The following is a 20,678-nucleotide window of genomic DNA, read 5'->3' on the forward strand; positions in this document are numbered from 1 at the left end:
AATGACTACACATGAATAACCTGTGCTCCTTCCAAAGTGTAGAGGAGTCATTGGGAGGCAGCTGCCCAGCCAGAACTACAGTTCCACAATGGATATGAACAGAAATGATGTGTGTGATTTCCAGGCCAGCGTTTTTAAGAGCAGGTATGCGTCTCTATTCTCTTGCTCAGTCTGGAGGCAGAGGACTCAGGCCCTAGGGATGACAGCAGCAGTACGAGAGGATGCCTAGGACCTCAACTCAACCACATGGAGAAAGCTGCACGCTGTTGAGCAACACCCGCATGTGGCTATTACAGTAGTCCCCCTCCTCCACAGCTTCGTTTTCTGTGGTTTCAGTTACCCACAGTCAACCATGGTCCAAAAATACTAAATGGAAAATTCCAGAATAAACCATTCATACGTTTTAAATTGTTCACCATTCTCACGAGCGTGAGGAAATCCCTCCCCATCCCACTCCAGTCCGCCCCAGACGTGAATCACCTCTTTGTCCAGCATCTCCACACCGTGCACGCTCCTCGCCCATTAGTCACTCGGCAGTCATCTGGGTTATCAGTTTGACTGTTGCAGAATCCTGGAATCTATCACAGTGCTTGTGGTTCCAGTATCTCTTAACTTACTAATGGCCCCAAAGCAGAAGAGTAGTGATGCTGGTAATTCGGATGTGCCAAAGAGAAGCTATAAAGTGCTTCCTTTAGGTGAAATGGTATGCATGTGTAGGAAAAAACATAATATATATAGAATTCAGTACTATCTGTAGCTTCAGGCATCCACTGAGGGTCTTGGAACACATCCCCCACAGATAAGGGTATACTGCTGTACAGAGGTTATAAATGTCTAGTATATTAAGCCACTGAGATTTTGGTGTTTTATTTGTTACAGCAGCTAACATTAGTCTACTAATACATGAAGGATCATCTAACTAGTTAGTAACAGAGCTGAGACCAGAATCCATGCTTTCTTGACTCTTCTTGTAGTGTATCAAACTGTCTTCAGATATACTTTTATATTTCTAAATTATCTCTGTGGTATTTATACAATATGTTTCCACTGACTGTTCTCAGAGAAATGCTAGTAACCCCCAACAAAGCCTTATCTGCACTTACCATTTACTATCATTTTCAAACAAGCAGAACATGGCTTTCTGGAAAAATAAAGATCACAGTTTTTCAGCCTTGACCCATGTTTTATAAGAGCAATTTTCCCAGCATGTAAATCTTCACTCGAACAGTGAAGACCAACAATTTTCATGTTTTTCACCACCACAAGACCAGTTTTCTTCACCTACAGTAAGATAAAAAATAACAATTTATTAGTATGATCATATCTTGGATTATACTTGATTAATAAAATGAAAATTTTGTTTACTTATCTGAACACAGTTTAGACAAATGCACATTTTTCATTAGGTCCAAAAATTTTCCTGAATCTTTAATGTTTATACCAGAAATGTTCTAAATCTAGGGTTTCTTAACCAAATAATTAAGCATTTAATTATCACTAATTTGTCATAGTGAAAAATGAATACATTTTGACCTAGTAAAGGGCAAGAACTAAGTCAATTTGACTTGTTTCGGGCCGGCCGAGTGGCTCAGTTGGTTAAGAGCTCGCTCAAGAGATTGAGCTCTGAGCAACAGCGGTTCAAGTCCAGCCCGAGCTGAGCAGCCGCTGAGCTGCCAACAGGTAGCAGGATGGCTCAGCTAAAAAAAAAAAAAAAAAAAAAAAATTTACTTGTTTCTTACAGTATCTAGTCTAGAACTATTTAGTAATAAGCTTTAGTAATGCTCATAAAGAAAAATGTGGAAAACTGTGATTTCACACATGAATAAGAGAAGCCCAGAAAGTTTACATGACCCACAGATGGTAAAAGGCAGAATTAAAGCAGAGGTTGTCCTAAATTTTAAAATGTTTTAAATACTGATTAAAATAAAAGTACTTATCAACTTCTTTCTAAAAACTGGCTCTACCAATTTTCAGCACTATGGCAGTCTAGACTAATGTGGTTAGGTGCCACCTCCCACAAATATATACATTATTTATAATAAAAAAATGTTTTCAAATGCATAGTTAAGCTCAAAAGAATGGAAGATATACTTTCAGGCATTAGAAAGGAAGAGAGAACTCAGAGCCAAAGCAGTAAGCTTGAACTATCCTAGCAGTATCTCACTCATTGCTAGCAGATTGGGCTAACTCTGCTTTTAAACCCTGGAGTCTGGGGACTGGCTGGGGTTCTAAAGAGTTGTTACTTTAACCCTAAAGTGTCCTAATTTATATAACTAATCAAAAAAGCTAGTGTAACAATATTAACACCAGATAAAACAGACTAAAGTACAAATCAGTTCCAGGTAAGGCACAAAATAATCTAGGCTGTTTTCACAGCAAAAGACCGAAATAAGGAAAGTAAACCTGATCCTTGGGTTTGGAACCGATTGTTACAATATAAGAGGAACAATATAAGGCTGAGAATAGGGTATCCATTATTCCCTACTCCTTTTCAAAGGAGTACTTTGGTTACTCCATGGTTATTCTCAATAGGACACATCTGAAGTCACTTTACAGATCAGACCAAAGTTATATTAAATAAAATAGTCAAATTTTGGTGTCAGTTATGAGTATAAATGTTTGACACTATGGAGAATATTTTGTGAAAAGCCTAAAAAAAGGAATAGATATTATAGAATTCCATTTCTTAGTTAACCAACCATCTCCTGAAATATGACATTTAAAATGAATACAAAAATCTTCATTTATAATATTTAGATCCAAATATATATATATATATATACACACACACATATATATAGATCTATATAGATATATATATATAGATATATATCTATATATATAGAGAGAGAGAGAGGGAGAGGCAGACAGACAGACAGACACACACGGAGAGAATGTGAAAGATCTATCTATATTGGCTTTTAAAATAAGCTTTAAATTTACCTTGAATCTGTGAACCCTTTCCCCTGCCTATCCCAAAATTTTTTAGAGTTTTATGTTCCTCAAATGCAAAGTATATGTTAATATCTACTTCTGAATACTTCCAGCAGGTGTTTTTTTTCTAATTGTAACTTTGCAAAAGAACTGATGAGGTCTTATCAAAAGACTCAGTATGCTAGAGCTCATTTTATCAAACTGAACCAATTGTGACTGATGGCAACAGCTGAAATTGAATGATTTTAGTTTTAAATGTTCCAAGTAGTTGGGTTGGCCGAGTGGCTCAGTTGGTTAAGAGCTCGCTCAAGAGTGAGAGCTCTGAGCGACAGCAATTTGAGTCCAGGCCCGAGATGAGCTGCCGCTGAGCTACCAACAGGTGGCAGGATGGCGCAACTATAAAAAAATAATTTAAAAAAAAATGTTCCAAGAAGTTAAGTGGACAGAAATCCTGACCACTAAGACTTTTTAAAAAATTGTTCCTAATAAATGGAAGTAAAACAACCTTTTAGGCCAAGTTTATCACTTTTTTGTCTAGAGTCCTTTTTACCTCAGAAATTTTATTTTTTCGTTTTGTTTCTAGCTAAGCCCAAAATATCAAGTTTGAGACAAAGATTTTTTCCATCCCACATTGAAACAAATAAAAGCCTAAGTTGCATTCCATTTCAGCATGTCCACTTACTGCACCTCCCAGAAACTCCCAGAAGACTGCATTTTTTGAGTGAATCACTGTTCTGGATCCTGACTTTGCTTCACTTCACTAATGTCTTGGCAAGTCGTCGATGTAATCCTAGTCAGTTTTATAGTAGCACATCGGCAAAAGAGGGCAGTCTGTTTTGTATATGAACTAGTATATTTACTTAAATGGCAAGTCACTGCTTTTTTACCTTTGCTTTTCTTATAATTAAAAACATCTAACTACTTTGAGACAAATTATTTCTATATTCTTATTGGGCATTTTAGAATCTGACTCTCAGAACTAATCAGTAAATCTTCAGGAATGTACATCAGAATCATCAATGTAACTTTTTTCAAAATATACATGTTTTATCTCTACTCCATACTCAATGAATCAGAATCTCTCTGGAAAACGCAAAAAGTTAAAATAATGAGTAAATACTATGCAATGTTAAAAAGAACAAGGTTCATCTTGTTAGGTCTAGGCTTTGACTTTACCCTATCTATATGCTAGTGAGGTAGGCTGTTACTGTTTCATGGATGCTGACAGAAGACTTGAAACTCCTGGGTCACAGACAAAAGACTGTATCACTCAGAGCTCAGCAAGCAGCATGACACTGTTTGTGACGGTTCCCTTCCCCACAAATCCCATGTGAGTCATGCCGATGGGCCCAGATGGATTCCTGGACACAGAGTAGGTTATGTTATAGGAGAGGAACACCAAGCTTGGGGATTCTATTGTTTTATCCCAAACAGTACGCAAACCCACTCTTTGTCCCAGAGTGAGACATTACCTCAATCTCAAGGTTGCTTGTTACAAACACAACTCGGAGAAATGGCTGAGGTAAAAAGAGCAGTTACGGTCTTGCATTCTTAAAACCAGCAAGATGTGTTGGAATTTGAATCATAGAAAAGTGTTTCTAAACACATATGAACTAATACGGGAATGTGTCAAGAATTAAATGTGAAAAAGAAAAAAAAAAGAAAAGGAAGACAAATTATAGAGTAATCCGGCGGCTTTGTTGTTTTACAAGAGAGATGTACAGACTTATAAATGCAAAAAAAACTTTTAGAAGAGTGTACAATAAACTCCTTTGGAAGTGGGAACAGGGAACTAAATCATAAGAGGGACTTTATTCTACTTTATACCATTCCTTTTGCTTTATTATGAGCACATATGTCTTTTTTTTTTTTAATCATAAAAATTCACCTGTTTTTTGTCTGTAGATACTCTGGCCATCTCTTCATTATTTCCTACGGGTCCATGCTTTCCCTCTTCCTTTTCCTAATTAAAAGAAGATTAAGAGGGAGAAAAAGATTATTATGCAAGACATGATTCATTCAATATTTCCCATTTAAAGGCTGGTGTCCTTGGCTTTGGACCATTCAATTTTTTTTTGACGAAACTCGGCACTGACTTCTGCTTTGTTCAGGTTCACGTTCAGACTACTTAACCTAATAAACAAGGCTTTTTTATTCTGACCTCTGCATGCTTTTCCAAAATGTAGACGGACTGGAAATTGTGGTCAGAAAATAAAATTCTGTAGTTTAAGACTGCAGAGTTTTGAGCAATATTAAAGTCCAGAGTGTGGCTCTGGCTAAAAAAGGCCAAAGGGGAAGAGTGGGAAATTAACTGGACTTGGGAAAAAAATATGTAGCAAAAGCATTAGACTATGGATTGTGGTAAGGAGAAAAACGGTCCCCTAATGGCCTCCCTGTCCCAGTCCCTGGAGCCTGTAGCTATGTTCTGTTACCATGTTGCCTGTGGAATTAAGGCTGCTAATCACCTGACCTTGAGATAGGGATATTATCCTGGATTATGTGGGTGGGACCAATGTAATCACAAGGGTCCTTGTAAGTGAGAGAGGGAGGCAGGAGTCAGTGCCAGAGTGATGCAAGGTAAGACTCGGCCTGCCCTTGCTAGCTTTGAAGATGGAGGAAGGGGTTGATGATCCAAGGCATGTGGGCAGTCTCTAAAAGCTGGAAATGGCAAGGAAATGGATCCTCCCAGAGCTTCCAGAAGGAATGCAGCCTGCCAAATATTTTGATTGTAGCCCAGTGAGACCCATTTTGGACTTCTGACCTCCAGAACTGTAAGATAATAAACATGTGTTGTTTTAAGCCACCAACTTTGTGGTAATTTGTTATAGTAGCAACAGGACGCTAATACAGGGATGTCCATAAATCTCCTCTAAAAGTAAAACTTGAAGTAGAAAGTTTTGAACCAGGGGCCAAACTCCTTTATTTATTAATTCAATAAATATTGATTGAACCCTTGCAATGTGCCAGCCATAGACAGTTCAGGATACAGCCCTGATGGAGCTTATCATTTATGACACAGGAACTTGACAATGTCAGGGCGATAAAGCAGAACCCTGCGAACCCCAAAGTAGGTAGGATGTGTAATAAACTGGAGAAAGTTTGAAAGTTGGAATGATGATCTTGATGAATACTGACATCTTAGTACGATGGGTAATGCTGGATGATAGAGGAATGACCCCAAAGAAGTTTATAAGAAAAGCCATGTCCTGGGAATGAAGTTTCTATTCAAGCAAAACAGAAAGTGGAAGAGGTGTTGATGTTAGTAGTGAAATGGTGGGGGTGTGTATAGTAGTGATGATGATGACTATATGAGGGATACATAATAACAGTATCTAACACTTACTGAATGTCTATCACATATCAAGCCCCAAATTACCTCGTTTAATCCTCACAACTTTACAGAGTAGCTACTATAGTTCCCATTTTACAAATGAGAAAATTGTGGCTGTCAGAGATTAAATAACTTCACCATGGTCACACAGCTAATAAATGGGTAAGCCAAGATCTGAGCCCCAAATCCATTCTCTTAATCATTATGCTACACTGCTTCTGTTCTAGAAAAGTATAATCATGAAAATAAGGTAGCAGCAGACAAAAAAAATGGAAAGAGTTGGGAGAGAGACAATATGTGCCATGTAGAGAAAAATGAGAGAACAATGCAGTCATTCTAATTCCTATACTAAAGTAACATTCAGATAATTTAGATAACTCTAACTTAACTAAACTAAAAAATTATGAGCAAATAGGAGAGATAATTATTTTTAAATGACAGCCATTTTCAACAGTGCTTGATTTTTATTCCAAAACTTCTAATTGTGTTTTTTGCACCAGAAGTCTCATAAGCAATATTTTGTCTTCCACTCATTTATTTAGGTTTGGACTGGATTCTTTAAAATTATTAGTTTTTATACTTGATGTATACCTTGCTGAAAATTCCTCAAGGAGCACCCATACAGTGTATCTGTTTGAAAACATAGAAAATACTAGGTATCAGTTATACAGTTGTCCCCTTCTATCTACAGTGGATGCCTGGATCGGCAGATAGTACCAAACCCTGTATCTACCAATTTTTCCTATGCATACAAACCTATGACAAGGTTTAATTTACAAATTAGGTACAGTAAGAAATTAACAACAATAACTAATAATAAAATACAGCAATTATAACGATATACTGTAATAAGTTTTGTGAATATGGCATTATTGAGTAAAATAAAGTTTATTTGAACACACACACTGAGATGTTGCAACAGTCGATATGATAACTGAGGTGGCTATTAAGTGAGTAGTGGGTGGGGAGCACACACAGCGTGGATTCATATCCTGGACAGGATGGAGCAGGATGGTACCAGATTTTATCACACTACTCAAAATGGTGTGTAATTTAAAATTTAGAAATTGTTTCTTTCTGGAATTTTCCACTTAGTATTTTTGAACCTCGGTTGACCATGGGTAACTGAAACCACAGAAAGCAAAGCCATGGATAAGGGGGGACTACTGTATGTAGAAAGGTTGATAATACACTAAAGCTGGTAAAAATTACAATTGAAATGTCCAGTAATAAGGGAATAGATACGGTACATTGATACAATGGAGTGTTATGCAATCATTAAAATGATAACAAATACTTATGGTACATAGAATGTGTCAGGCACTAAGAGCTTTACATATATGAAATCATTAACTTTTCATAAAAGCCCCATGTAGTATGTACCAGTAACATTCCATTGTACAAATGAGGAAATGACACAGAGAGGTACAGTAACTTACCCACGTTTACACAACTAGTAAGAGGCAGAGCCAGAATTTGAACCCAGGCAGGCTAACTGCAAAACCACTGGCTACTCTTAACCATTAGACTAAGTTGCTGCTCCAATGTTCATAATATTGGAATATTATAGCATAAGCATTTTCCTATGCTAAGTGAAAAACGCAGGATCCAGAATTAAGTGATCTCAAATGAGTAAAGGGAATAGAGGAAAAAGATTGAGGAAATAGCACAAAAATGTCAGTAGTCTCTAGGTGGCAGAATTATGGGAATATTTTTCTTCTGTCCATTTTATAAATAATAAACATATATTACTTTGGTAACACATAAACATATTGTATTTTAAAAAGACAATAAAGTGGGTAAAGTGTCGAAAGCAATGTTTCCAATACAATTACATGTCAAATTGCATCTTAGAGATTCTGTGATTTACTTTGTATCACAAAAGCAGAATAAAGAACTTAAGTGAAACAAACATTACTTTAGCTTAAACAACATTTTTCTTCTCTTAAGAAAAAAGTCTTACTCAACCCTATGAACACCATGTGCAATTAATACTGGAATTACTTATTTAATTTAAGGTACCTGTCAAAAAGAACTTAATTTCAGCATAGGATGTACTCTTGATATATTATCTATCTATCTATCTATCTATCTATCTATCTATCTATATATATATATATAGAGAGAGAGAGAGAGAGAGAGAGAGAGAGAGACAGAGAGAGAAAGATATCTATTGATATATATATGTACACTATACTAATATACATAAAAGAATTGAAATGAGATCAAATTTTGATATTAAACAAAGTTTCTTCAAAATTAGTACTCAATCTCTAATGAAGGATTTTAGAACAGGCCTCTCCAAGATATGACACTTTGGCATGTAAATTATTTTGAGCTGAAGGCAATTGGGGCCCTGCGAGCTTATAAGAAACTTTACCTCACCCTTAAAGAATTTAAAACGGGGGCCTTGCCCATAATAAAAGTTAACACCACAAGTAACTTTTTATGACCAATGTATAGGGCAGAGCAAACTTCTCAATACTGAACATCTGTTCTTATTGTCCTGAGAATGACCTTTTTCCCCTCTGAAGCCCCAAGGTGTCTTACCTCATCCTTAACTGAGAATATCATATATACCTCATTTTTCCTCTCTGTCTCTAAACCTCTCATCTATGTGGGGCTCCCATACATATGCATGTAATTAAATTTGGTAATCTTCTCTTGTTAACCTGTCTCATGCCTATTTGATTATTAGGCCAGCTGAAAGAACCTAGGAGGGCAGAGGAAAATTTCTTCCTCCTTCACACTAACAAGCCCAGCTTTGTAAATGCATGTTTAAAAAGTCTTAAGTTTCTAAACATTTGCTCCAGTCCAAAATTCAAGATGAATTTTATCTGCCAAAAAAACCAAAAACACCTGACTGCCTGAAAATCTTCTATTTACACAAAATAATACTAAGCTATCAAGAAGTAGACTGAATAAAAGGGCTTCAGGACCATGAAGAAAGTAAAAGCTTTCTCAAAACCATTAATAATATGTAGACCCATATTATTAATGGTTTTGAGAAAGCCAGAGGGTGGGGGCTAGGGGAGTGGTTGACAAGTAGGGAATAAAAATGCATAACATTTTTAGTAATGTTTTAGTATTTAGAAAACATTTCACATAGGAATTTGAAGAGAAAACTATTCCTAGAGATATCATTTTATCATGAAAAGTGAACTCCCTATGTACACACAGCCCTTACACCCTTCACAAAATTTAACTTAAAATGAATCACAGACTTAAATGTAAAATGCAAAACTACAAAACTTCAAAAGATAACATAGAAGAAAACCTAGATGACCTTGGATATGGCCATGACTTTTTAGATAAAACACGAAAGGCATAATCCATGAAAGAAATTAGTGATAAGCTGGACTTCATTAAAATTGAAAACTGCTCTGCAAAAGACAATGTCAAGAGAATGTGAAGACAAGCTACAGACTGGGAAAAAAAATTTGCAAAACACACATCTGATGAAAGGTTATCTAAAATATATGAAGAACTCTTGAAACTCAATAATAAAACAGACAACCCAACTAAAATATGGGCCAAAGAGCTTAACAGATACCTCACCAAAGATATACAGACGGCAGATAAACATAAGAAAGGATAACCCACGTTACATGTCATCAGGGAAATGCAAATGAAAACACCAATAAGATACCACAGCATGCCTATTCAAATGGCCAAAATACAAGAACACTGACAACATCAAATGCTGGAGAGCATATGCAGCAACAAGAATTCTCATTATTTGCTGCTGGGAATGCAGAGTGATACTGCAACTTTGGAAGACAGTTTGGTGGTTTCTTATGAAACTATATACACTTACAAAATTTAACATACAATCCAGGCCAGCCGAGTGGCTGTTAGTTGGTTAGGAGCTCACTCACAAGTGCGAGCTCTGAGCAACAGCGGTTCAATGCCGGGCGGGGCCGAGTCGAGCTAAGCTGCTGCTGAGCTGCCAACAGGTGGCAGGATGGCTCAGCTAAAAAAACAACAACAAAAAAAACAACAACAAAAAAACCCCATACAATCCAGCAATCATGCTCCTTGTTATTTTCCCAAAGGAAGTGAAACATGTCCATACAAAAACCTGCACATAGGTGTTTATAGCAGCTTCATTCATAACTGCCATAACTTGGAAGCAATCAAGATGCTCTTTAGCAGGCGAATAGATAAATAAACTGTGGTACAGTCTACAATGGAATTTTATTCAGCACTTAAAAGAAATGAGCTATCAGGCCATGAAAGGACATGAAGAAACTTTATAAATACATATTGCTAAATGAAAGAAGTCAATCTGAAAAGGCTACATACTGTGCGATTGCAACTATATGACGTTTTGGGAATGATTAAACTATGGAGACAGTAACAAAAACAAACAAACAAAAAAATCAGGGGGTGAGGGTTTGGGGAGGAACGAATAAGTAGAGCACACAGAAATTTTAGCCAATGAAAATACTCTGTATGATACCATAATGATAGATATATGTCCTTATACATTTGTCCAAATCCACAGAATGTACAACACAGAATGAACTCTAATGTAAACTATAGCCCTTGAGTAATTATGATGTACCAATGTTGGTCCATCAATTTTAACAAATGTATCAGTCTGGGGGAATGTGGATAATGGGTGAAGCTATTCACATGTGGGGGCAGTGGTATATGGAAAATCTGTGTACTTTTCTCTCGGTTTTGCTGTAAACCAAAAACTGCTCTAAAAAAAATAAAGTCTTAATTTAAAAATGGTGAATTCCCTAAGTCCCTATCAAAATTCATCAGTGCAATCCCAATACTTACAGGATACAATCTGGACTCCCTTGCAAGGTGTAAAAGTTTTTTGTTTTTTTTATTATCTGATTCCTGTATACCTTTCCAAACTCATTTCAGTATCCACCCTCCATCCAACTTCACCCTCTGACATGTGGACCACAAATTCTCTCACCCCTCACTTTTCCATATGGAGTCCCTTGGCTTGGCAAATGTAAAGGAGAGAGACCATTCCACGACATGACGACTGTCTGTACTGAAGCTGGACCCAGGCCACAGTGGAGGTTGCTTTCTGCAAACCCCGCTTAGAGACTGTCTGATGGTAACTGATGTTCATTCTGACATAAGTTGGCATCCCTCCCCTGCCTCCTGCTATGTGTTGGCTCCTGGAGCAGGTTGTTGTCATGACCTGGTCAGTCACGTGCAATAGCGTCCACATACTCATTCATAAACGTGACTAACCACCCCTTTACCCTGTGTAATTCTCTGGGGCCTGCCAAGTGGTGCAGGGATCCATTTTGTATTGCAGCCACCCAAGACATGCCTCGTATGTAAGTTTCCTTAATAAACTCTGTTAATTACCAGACTGCAGTGGCCAGCCTTTTTTCAGTTTTTCCTTGCCTTCCACTTCCAGAGGTAGATTTTCAGTCTCAGAGCTCCTCCCTGGCTCTGCAAGTACTAACAGCAAATATCAACTCGTTCTTCATGTATCAGTGCAAACGCAACCTACCTTGTGAATCCTTCCCTCACTTCCCCATTTAGAGCCTGGCCCTCAGCCTTCAGCCTTGGTAGCATCTCTGCTTATATTTTATACAAGTTGACTCTACTATGTAATAGTATCTTAACTGTTTAAATGCCTTACTTGTTTAAATAGGTTTTATCCTCATTAGAAAGGACTACGTCTTTTCTTTGTTATCTCCAGTGCCAAGCACACAACTTCATCCACAGTATAGAAGACATCAAAAATGAAAAAGGAAAAGAGGATGGCTATGAATGACCTCATAAGAGTACTATGGGAATTTAAGGATTTACAAAAAGTCTTTCTGTGGAAAATCTGAAGCAACCTTTCAACAGAATTATTGGCAAGTTGGAAACTTAAATAAGCATATGCAGAATACAATTACAATTTTATAAGAGAAAAAACAACCTAGGCTTTAAAAAAGATTGAAGGAAAGCACCAAAATGTTAAAAGTGATGCTGTTAGAATGGTGAGAAACCATGGGTAATTTCCCCCTCTCCCCCTTTTCCTCAAAAGTGTCTGAAATGCTTAATTTAACCTAATAGTAATTTCCATAATACGATTTTGGCCCCCTAAAAATTAATGACAACACTCTAAGCTTCCAAATCTACCAAACCAAAATGACGAGGACATAGCACCTTGCCACCCCGAGGGTAGGAGAAAGAAATGAGGGTGTACATACTTCTAATACATTAGCTTTTATGATTATTCTTACTATACATTCCTAAACTGCTTTGATTATCTCTTGACATCCAAAAACAGGACTACTTACATGGAACAAGAAACCAATTAGCATTCACAGATTACCAATTACAACAGTAGATGCTAAGGGCTATACCAGGTAAGATAAAACATGGTTTCTATCTTCAAGTAATTTACGGTTTGGTGGAAGAGGGGTAAAACTACCCAGGTGAAATGCCAACAGTATACAATCGAGTGATAAATTATGTGGTATAAACAATAATCTAGTTGGCCAAATCACCATATAAATACCATTAATACCTGATAAACATGGTACAGTTGGAGAGGAGAACTATTCTATTTTTAGACTGGAAAAATGAACTGGTAGAGCTGGGAGTTACAAATATCACACTAAACCATAAAGATCTTTTGCAAATTGTAAGGTTTTTGAATTTGTTTTTAAGTGTGATGCATCCTGGAGCAATAAAACCAAATTTTAGACCACTGATTTTCTAAGCGGTTAAATTATCTAAGTTAAAACTATACCTGAGATTTTTGTCTTTGGGCTTCTACTGCTGGGAAGAGCTCCATCCAGAGACTGAGCAGAGTGAAAAGGTTGACTTTAGAAAGCCTTGGTATTTGACCTACAAAAGAGAGGACAGACACTTTAAATTTTTATTAGCGATGAAAATACGAACTAAACTCAATGCCACTTGGGTGCTTCAACTTTAGCTCAGCTGCTTTAGCAGGAGGAAGAGAAAAAGAAGAGGACAAGAGAATCGAAGCGCTTTCTTAGCAGGACACAAACTACAACCTCACTTGCAACGACTTCTTCCAGCACTTTCCAAAGTTGGGTCCTTTCTCCAGCCCTCACACAACAGGGCGGGGAAAGGTACCAGCTATGGGAACAATCTAAAGGAAGTTATGAAAGGCCCTTGCATCTGATGTCATCGTGGAGCAAAGCTTTTCTTTGGACTGTGGCGTTGCAACGAGGGCAGCGGTTAGCAGACGGTTCTAAAAATGCAGTGGCCTTAGAGGGGAAAGCCGTAGAAATACGGGAAAACGTCGCGTGCGGTTAATTTGGAAATCAGGTCCAAAGCACGATTTGCGGAATTTTGAGGCTCGTCAATCCCCCAAACTCCAGCTGTAGGTCCAGGGAGTGGGGGTTATAGTGAGCGCGCCTTCAAAAGTAGGTGCAGATGACTGAGGCAGGGACGCGCCAGGAAGGCGCGATGAGACATCCCGGGGCAGAACTGCAAGCGAAGAGGGAGGCAGGGGCCCCGGAGCTGAACCGCAGCGAAGACACAGGGCAGAGAGAGCGGGGATGCGGCGGAGGGAGCGGGGTCCCAGGCACTCACCGGTCATGCTGCCAGTCTGGGTGCTGACTGACCGCCGGGCCCCCGCGCTCTCCAGATTTTGCATCTGCCCTGCTTCTTTCATCCCAAGCCTAGCGGCCTCTGCTGCCCTGAAATCCTCTCGCACTTAGGCATGATCTTGGCCCCAGATCCTCCTCCTCCTCCCGCCCACTCTCAGCAGCTGTAGAGCAAAGGTCAACTCGCCGCCGCCGGATGACGTCAAAGCCCTACGGCCATTTCCGGGCGCGCTGTATGACGTTGCAGCAAGCGTGGCCTCGGGGCGCAGGGCTGCCTCCTCCCGCGGGGACCTGCTGGGTAAAAAGCACTAGGCGATACATCATTTGAAGTCGGTGTCTGGCTGTCTTCGTGGGTTGTGCCGAAGTGAGGTCGCTTGAAGATGTCTTGGCTCGAAGTCCCAGGGTGCGCAGGCTGCGGCAGGGCGATGAGGCCTGCTCAGACTTGAGAGCGTGGGTCGCAGGGCCAAGGGGAGTTGAAATGAAATCCTGCCCCATCTATCATGGTCCAAGTCTTAAGAGAATCTCCAGGGCGAAAGGGGTGGGAGCGGGGCGGCCCAGGTGGTGGTTATCATCAGAGATGGGCCGGTCCTGGGGAGCTTAGTGCCCGGACCATCATAGGGACCGTCTGCTTCTAATCAAACACGGGAAGACGTTAAGGGGTGAAACTGATGATGAGAAAGGTGAGGGGAGGAGGAGGTAGCCAGTGGCCCTTGGAAAATCAAAGGAGTACCCGACATGGTAGATGTGTGCCCAGTAAATTTTATTTTATTATTTTATAAGTGTCCCTGGCATGACTCAATGAAGCCCTCCCTCGCCGGTGACTCAGAGCCCAGTTTCCATCACCAACCCGTTCTGTTGTCACAACTTGAAATACTGACAAATAACAAGACATAAAATCTGCTTTTGGAAAGCAAAAGCTGAACGTGATTCAAGTACTTCATTTTGTAAAGGACTGAAGGGATAATCAGCGTTGAAGAGTATGGCCGTGCTTCATTAATTTTCACTACTGTATTTCAACCATATATAGTAGCTATTTCCCACAATTTATTTATCCATGTTTGAGCCGAGAGACATTTGGACCGTCTCCAGCTTTATGCTATTGCATACAACACTGCTATAAACATTTTTGCATACAAGGAGTGATAAAAATACAGTGAATGTTTAAAAAAAATATTACAATAAAGACACGTTGCCCTTAATCCCCCTCAAAATATTTCCCCTCTCTTCCAACACACTTATCCCATCGTTCTTGCCACTTTCTGAAGCAGTTCTGGAAGTCCTCTTTTGTGAGTGTCTTTAGTTGCGCTGTCATGGCTGCCTCTATGTCCTGAATCATTTTGACTTTTGGGGAAGAGCCAGAAGTCACACGGTGCCAGATCCCATGAAGAAGGTGGATGAGACACACTGTAAAGTTTTTATTTGACAGCAATTGCCGTACCAGAATCCATGTGTGACATGGAGCCTTTCCGTTGTGATCAACAAATAAGGTGCATGCTGCTGCCGAGTGCCATCCAACGGAAAGTCAGGGATCTGCAATATGGGAAATGGTGCATCGAACCTTAGTAACAGTGTGCTTTTTCTAGCCTTCCCCCTTGCCATTTTGGTAAATCTCCTCCAACAGCAAGAAAACTGGCTCCCGTTATTCTCAATATAGTTTTTGCTTTTTTCCTTCCTTTCTTCCCCTGCCCCCCAATTCCCCTGTATATGACTAACTTCCCTAGCACACCAGTTGCCTCTGGCTTCCCAGCCTCTCTGCTGCTGCCTTCACAGCCCCCTTTTTTCCTCAAGAAAGGAGGGGGAGGGAAAACATATTTTTCACAGATTTTCTTGAAGACTAAATGATCCCAAATTGTACAGTGCCTGGCAAAGAATAGGTGTTCAATGTCATTAGTTATTGTCCCTCCTTTCTTTGTGTTTCATTTGCTTATTCTCTATAGATAACCGGAATCTTCACCTTTCATTCTAGATCCTGTTGGTAGGAACTATTAGTCCTAGCAGTGTGTTTATTTGGACAGAATTTTCTCACAACAAAACAAGCTGGGGCCCCATGGAGCTGATCATACAGACATGGTATCTATACTGGATTTCTTGATACTGGCTTATAGAAGAAAACATACCTCACACACTCAATCCTGCTCACTTACATGTAAGACACACCATGACCAGTGACCGTGTCATCTGCATGCCTGGAGATAAGGTGGCCACAGGACCGACAGAGACAAATGGTGGCCAATGCACCCATGTGGGCAAGACTGGCCCTAATTTGGTCATGTCATGCAAAGCTGCAACTGTAAACACCACCCTAAATCCAGAAATTAAGGTTTCCTAAACAATCCTCAGAAGGCAGTTCCTGCCAGCACTTAGACCCTGAGGAAGCAAAGAGAAACCTGAAACAAAATCCAGATGCCTTTCATGGAACATTAGCTTTGTTACGGAGGGCACTGCTGCCAAAGAGAAATGACTTCTCAGGCTTTCCATATATTGTCCCAAATGGTGTCCTCAGAAAAGTAAACTTGGTGCCACATAGATTAATGTGCTACAAAGTAAAAATGCCCAGGAACCCTGAGAGCGTCTGTGCTCCAAGAGGTGGGAAGGACTGGCAAGCCCACTTCCTGTGTTGTCCTGAGGCGCTCTGCCACCAGGCCACCCGAAAGAGGTGGGCAGATGGGCCTGGGCGCTGCAGTGCATGTCCAAGCTCCTTTGGGGTCCCCATTTCTGTGGAGTCTTCTGGACTGGGTTTGGGTATTTCTGAATCAGCATCCCTGAGGAGGTCTGCAATTAGACACATTAGAAATCAACCGAAGGGGCTGGCCGAGTGGCTCAGTTGGTTAAGCGCACGAGCTCTGAGCAACAGCGTCACCGGTTGGATTCCCATATGGGCCAGTGAGCTGTACCCAAGCTGAGCTGCCGCTGAACTGATGAGAGCACGTGCTCTTAGCAGCAAGATTGCCAGTTCGACTCCCGCATGTGATGGTGGACCAAGCACCCTGCAACTAGATTGAAAGCGGCAACTGCACTTGGCGCTGAGCTTGCACCCTCCACAACTAAGATTGAAGGACAACAACTTGATTGGAGCTGATGGATCCTGGAAAAACACAATGTTCCCCTTCCCCAATTGCCCAACACTGTTACCCTCCCCAATTCCCCAATTAAAAAAAAAAATTTAAGCTTTTATTGGGGAATTGGGGGAGGGGAATGGACAGTTGCTGTCCTTTTGTTCTTCAGTCTAGTTGTGGAGGACGTCGCTTCACTGGCCCATGTTGGTATTATAATTGCGCTCTTCCCAGGTGAGGCAGATCGGTCGCCTGCCACTGGACAGCCGCTCACAGTGGCTCTTAGCAGCTCACACTGGCTGCTGGCTGCTCAAGCCAGTTGCCAGCCACTCACAGTAGCTATATGGCAGCCCACTGCAGCTTCACTGCAGCCTACGCTGTCACCGGCGACTTACAGCAGTTCAGCTCCAGGTCGAGCTGTTGTTCACCATCTTAGCTGTAGAGGGCACAGCATCACTGGCCCTCATGTGGGATATGAACCAGGGTCCTGCTGCTCAGAGCTGGCGTCCCAAGCCAACTCCTAACCAACGCACCATTCGACCGTCCACCCAATAAAAATCTTTAAAAAAAAAAAAAGAAAGAAATCGACAGAAGGGGCTAGAAGGAGGAGTAGGGATGAAAGGACAGAAAATGATCTGCTATGCATCAGACACTGTATGTAGCAATAAGGATAATAGTAACAATAATAGTATCTTACATTACGGAGCATTTACTATGTTCCAGGCTCTGTTCTAGCTACTTTACACATATTATCTCATTTATGCCTTCCAGCAACCTTATGAAGTGGATATAATTATTATTATCCCTACTTATAGGAACCAAGACATTGAGTAACTTGCTCAAACAGATATAGCTTGAAAGGGGTGGAAGTAGGTGTAAGTGTACATTACTTCATTTAATGCTCACAACAACCCTGTGATACAGATTTTTATCATCTCATTTTACAGGCGAGGAAACTAATGTCCTTGGACCACCAACATCAGCATCACTCAGGAGTTTGTTAGGATATAGAGTCTCAGGTCCCCCTTCAGACCCACGGAGCCAGAGTCTGCACAGAACCACTCAGCTAGACCAGAGGGCTCCAGCGAGTCTCAAACTTGCACATGCGTAAGAGTCACCCAGAGAGTATGTTAAAATCCACATTCCTGGGTCTAAGCCCCTAGAGAATCAGAATCCTGGCATTTAGTGGTAATATTTTGGCCTCTGTAGAATCGCTTCTACCATGTACTTTTTAGTATCACATTATCCACCATCATTAGCTGATGTTAAAAAGCAAAATTTTCATACTAGTTAAGGAGCAGGTATCAAAGTTTTGTTTAGCTCAGGGGCTGGCAAACTTTTTCTGTAAAGGCCAGATAGTAAATATTTTAGGCCTTGGAGACCATTCGGTCTGTCATATGTCACAAAATCACCCACAGACAATATGTAAACAAATGAGTGTGATTGTTTTCCAATACAACTCCATTAACTCCTCATTTAACTCCTGATTGAGGGAACCTCAGTTACGGCAATGAAACCAAGTTCAGAGTGTATTTGAGGAACAGGGATTTCAATACTTGGACAGAAAAGGACTCTCTAAGTAAAATAGCTAATCCTGTAGGAGAGGAAAAACAATGTTTCCTCTACCCTTTTAGGTTCTTGGCTGAGACACTCCCCCCCCCCCACACCTCCACATCCCCCACTCCACACACACCATAAAAAAAGAGATTAACAAAAGAAAAACAATTTTGATTAAGTATGTAAGGAAACCACACAAAGATATGAGACCCAAAAGCAGCCAGGCAATTGAGGCTTATATACCATCCTGAGCTAAGGAAAGGATAGGGGTCGGGCTTCAAAGGAGAGGAAGGCAGTTCGTAGGAAGATGAGAAGAGCAAATGTTTGGTAAACAAGTGTTTGCCCTGCCATGCAGGTAACTCTCTCAGATGAAAATAGCTCTCCTCCCGGTAAAGACCCCCTGTCCTATTTCTCTTAGCTAGCTAAGAGGGAAGTAAAAAGCTTTTCCTGAGTCTGCTGGGCCCTGTTTGCCTTCAGGTCAAAATAATCCACATGCCAAAGTGGCACATTTTGGGGTCGGCGGTTCTGAATCCCCCCAGTATAATAAGCCTGATTAACTTTCTTCGGGCAGATTAAACCATAACACCTTTGGGTTAACTTTCCTACTGGGTTTAGAGAAAACTATCAGTTTTTGCAAGGTAACCTCTTATCTTATGGGGACATAAATTGTCATTGCTTCTATCAATTGTGTTATTAATTAAAAAAAAAGAGCTGTGACAAATTTGCATTTAAATAAGAGTCCCATTTGACACGGTCCTGCTTTTATTCAAGCAGGCATATTATTTTTAAATAGAAAGTGCATAGCAAAAAAAAATCAAATAATCACCATTTTATCATTTTCCAAGTATGAGAACGTTTTTCATTGGCATTATAAGAAAAAACCCTATGACATTCAGCACTGTTATAAAGATTGTCATTGAGAACATGTGTACAGATGTAGATGTGAACAAAACCAACTCCATCCCTGTGTCCTGGATTTAACTTTGATGCTGTGACCTTGGACCTAAGGACTTCACTGTCTTTAGCAAGCATATCAGCGCTCTCTAGTTCATGATTATCCGTGTTCCATAAAATGCAGCCATAAATATTCTTGTTATTAACAGCCAGAATGGCATAACAACTGAGATAAATATCAAACAGGTGATAGTATTGAGTATAAACAACCATCTATTGGGTTGTCAGAAAAGTCATGACGTATTTTTTTCTATGTTTTTCGTTGCAAAAATGCATCATGACTTTTCCAACAACCCAGTATATCACGAGACCACCAGCAGGTATGGCCCCTGGCACTACTTCAGTCTTTGTCTTGTCAGTTGTTACTATCGATTTATACTATAAAAAATGTACTGTAACAGTTTGTTAGTGGAGAATAATTTACGCAAAACCGCTGGGCCATCTGTCATCTCCAGCCCAATCTTCCCGTAAGTAAATTACCATATAATAAATTGTGTTATATTCTGTGGAGTTGCCTGCTTGGTCTTTGGGTCTGAAGATACCTTCTCATTATGGGGGCCAGTATACCTCTGCCCTACCGTCTGACAACATGATTTTCTAGCTTACAGGATGTCATCTTAGAGTATCCACAGGACAAATTTTCCTGTGAATCATATAACCTTTCTAACCACGGATTTTGGGCACAAATTTTGTGTTCTCATGTTCTCCTTGGTATAATCATATTTTACCTTTTTCATTTTTACTTAGTTCCTAGTTTCCCTATTTACTTAATGTTTATCTTATTTTGGCAGTTTTATAAGTTGCTTTATATCCTTTTTGGAATACAAATTTATTTATTTTTTAAATAATGTACAAATCTGAGGGTTGTTTAGTTCAGTGAGCCTTGAGGAAGAAGAGGAAGTGAAGTTGATATTTGCATGCTTAGAAGACAATTCATACGATGTCTTTTACAACGACTTAAATCTAGTGTCTGCACATTTACATCATCTCTCATGTGACAAAAGATGAACGTTCCTAATTGGTATGTGCATCACACCTGCATAACCTGGAGGGACCTAAGTAATCTAGACAGTTACTTTAATGTCTCTTCTTCGTCTTTGTTTTTTAAACAAAATTCACATTTTATTGGATTGAAATTTACTGCACAAAATTGCTTTCTCTCACAAAAAACCCCAATATTTTCTGTATTATTCCTAGATAAACCACAGAAGTCTTATTTTTGCAATAAAACTAGTGTTTCTGGTTATGTACATAAATGGCAGTAAATATGATCATGAGCCACCGCCACCACCACCA

General features: G+C 39.8%; 1 protein-coding gene across 3 annotated transcripts in view; it reads right to left on the reverse strand.

Moving 5' to 3' along the window:
- CDADC1 (cytidine and dCMP deaminase domain containing 1) overlaps nucleotides 1–14,016 on the reverse strand; it is a 50,863-nt gene extending 36,847 nt beyond the window's left edge. For 2 of the 3 annotated variants that reach the window (XR_002124921.1, XM_019650857.1), the window contains exons 1-4: nucleotides 13,805–14,016; nucleotides 12,993–13,090; nucleotides 4,823–4,897; nucleotides 1,104–1,281 (exon numbers count right to left, since the gene is read on the reverse strand). Coding sequence is in view for 2 of the 3 variants with exons in the window: in XM_019650857.1 (XP_019506402.1) it covers nucleotides 1,104–1,281; nucleotides 4,823–4,897; nucleotides 12,993–13,090; nucleotides 13,805–13,886 (433 nt within the window). In the remaining variant the exon portion in view is untranslated. Of the gene's footprint in view, nucleotides 1–1,103; nucleotides 1,282–4,822; nucleotides 4,898–6,856; nucleotides 6,896–12,992; nucleotides 13,091–13,804 lie in introns of those variants that run through there. The other variant, XM_019650858.1, reaches the window with a different exon arrangement.
- Nucleotides 14,017–20,678: the final 6,662 nt, after the last annotated feature.

Source organism: Hipposideros armiger, unplaced genomic scaffold (assembly GCF_001890085.2).
Source record: "Hipposideros armiger isolate ML-2016 unplaced genomic scaffold, ASM189008v1 scaffold_148, whole genome shotgun sequence".
NCBI classification, from domain to species: domain Eukaryota; kingdom Metazoa; phylum Chordata; class Mammalia; order Chiroptera; family Hipposideridae; genus Hipposideros; species Hipposideros armiger.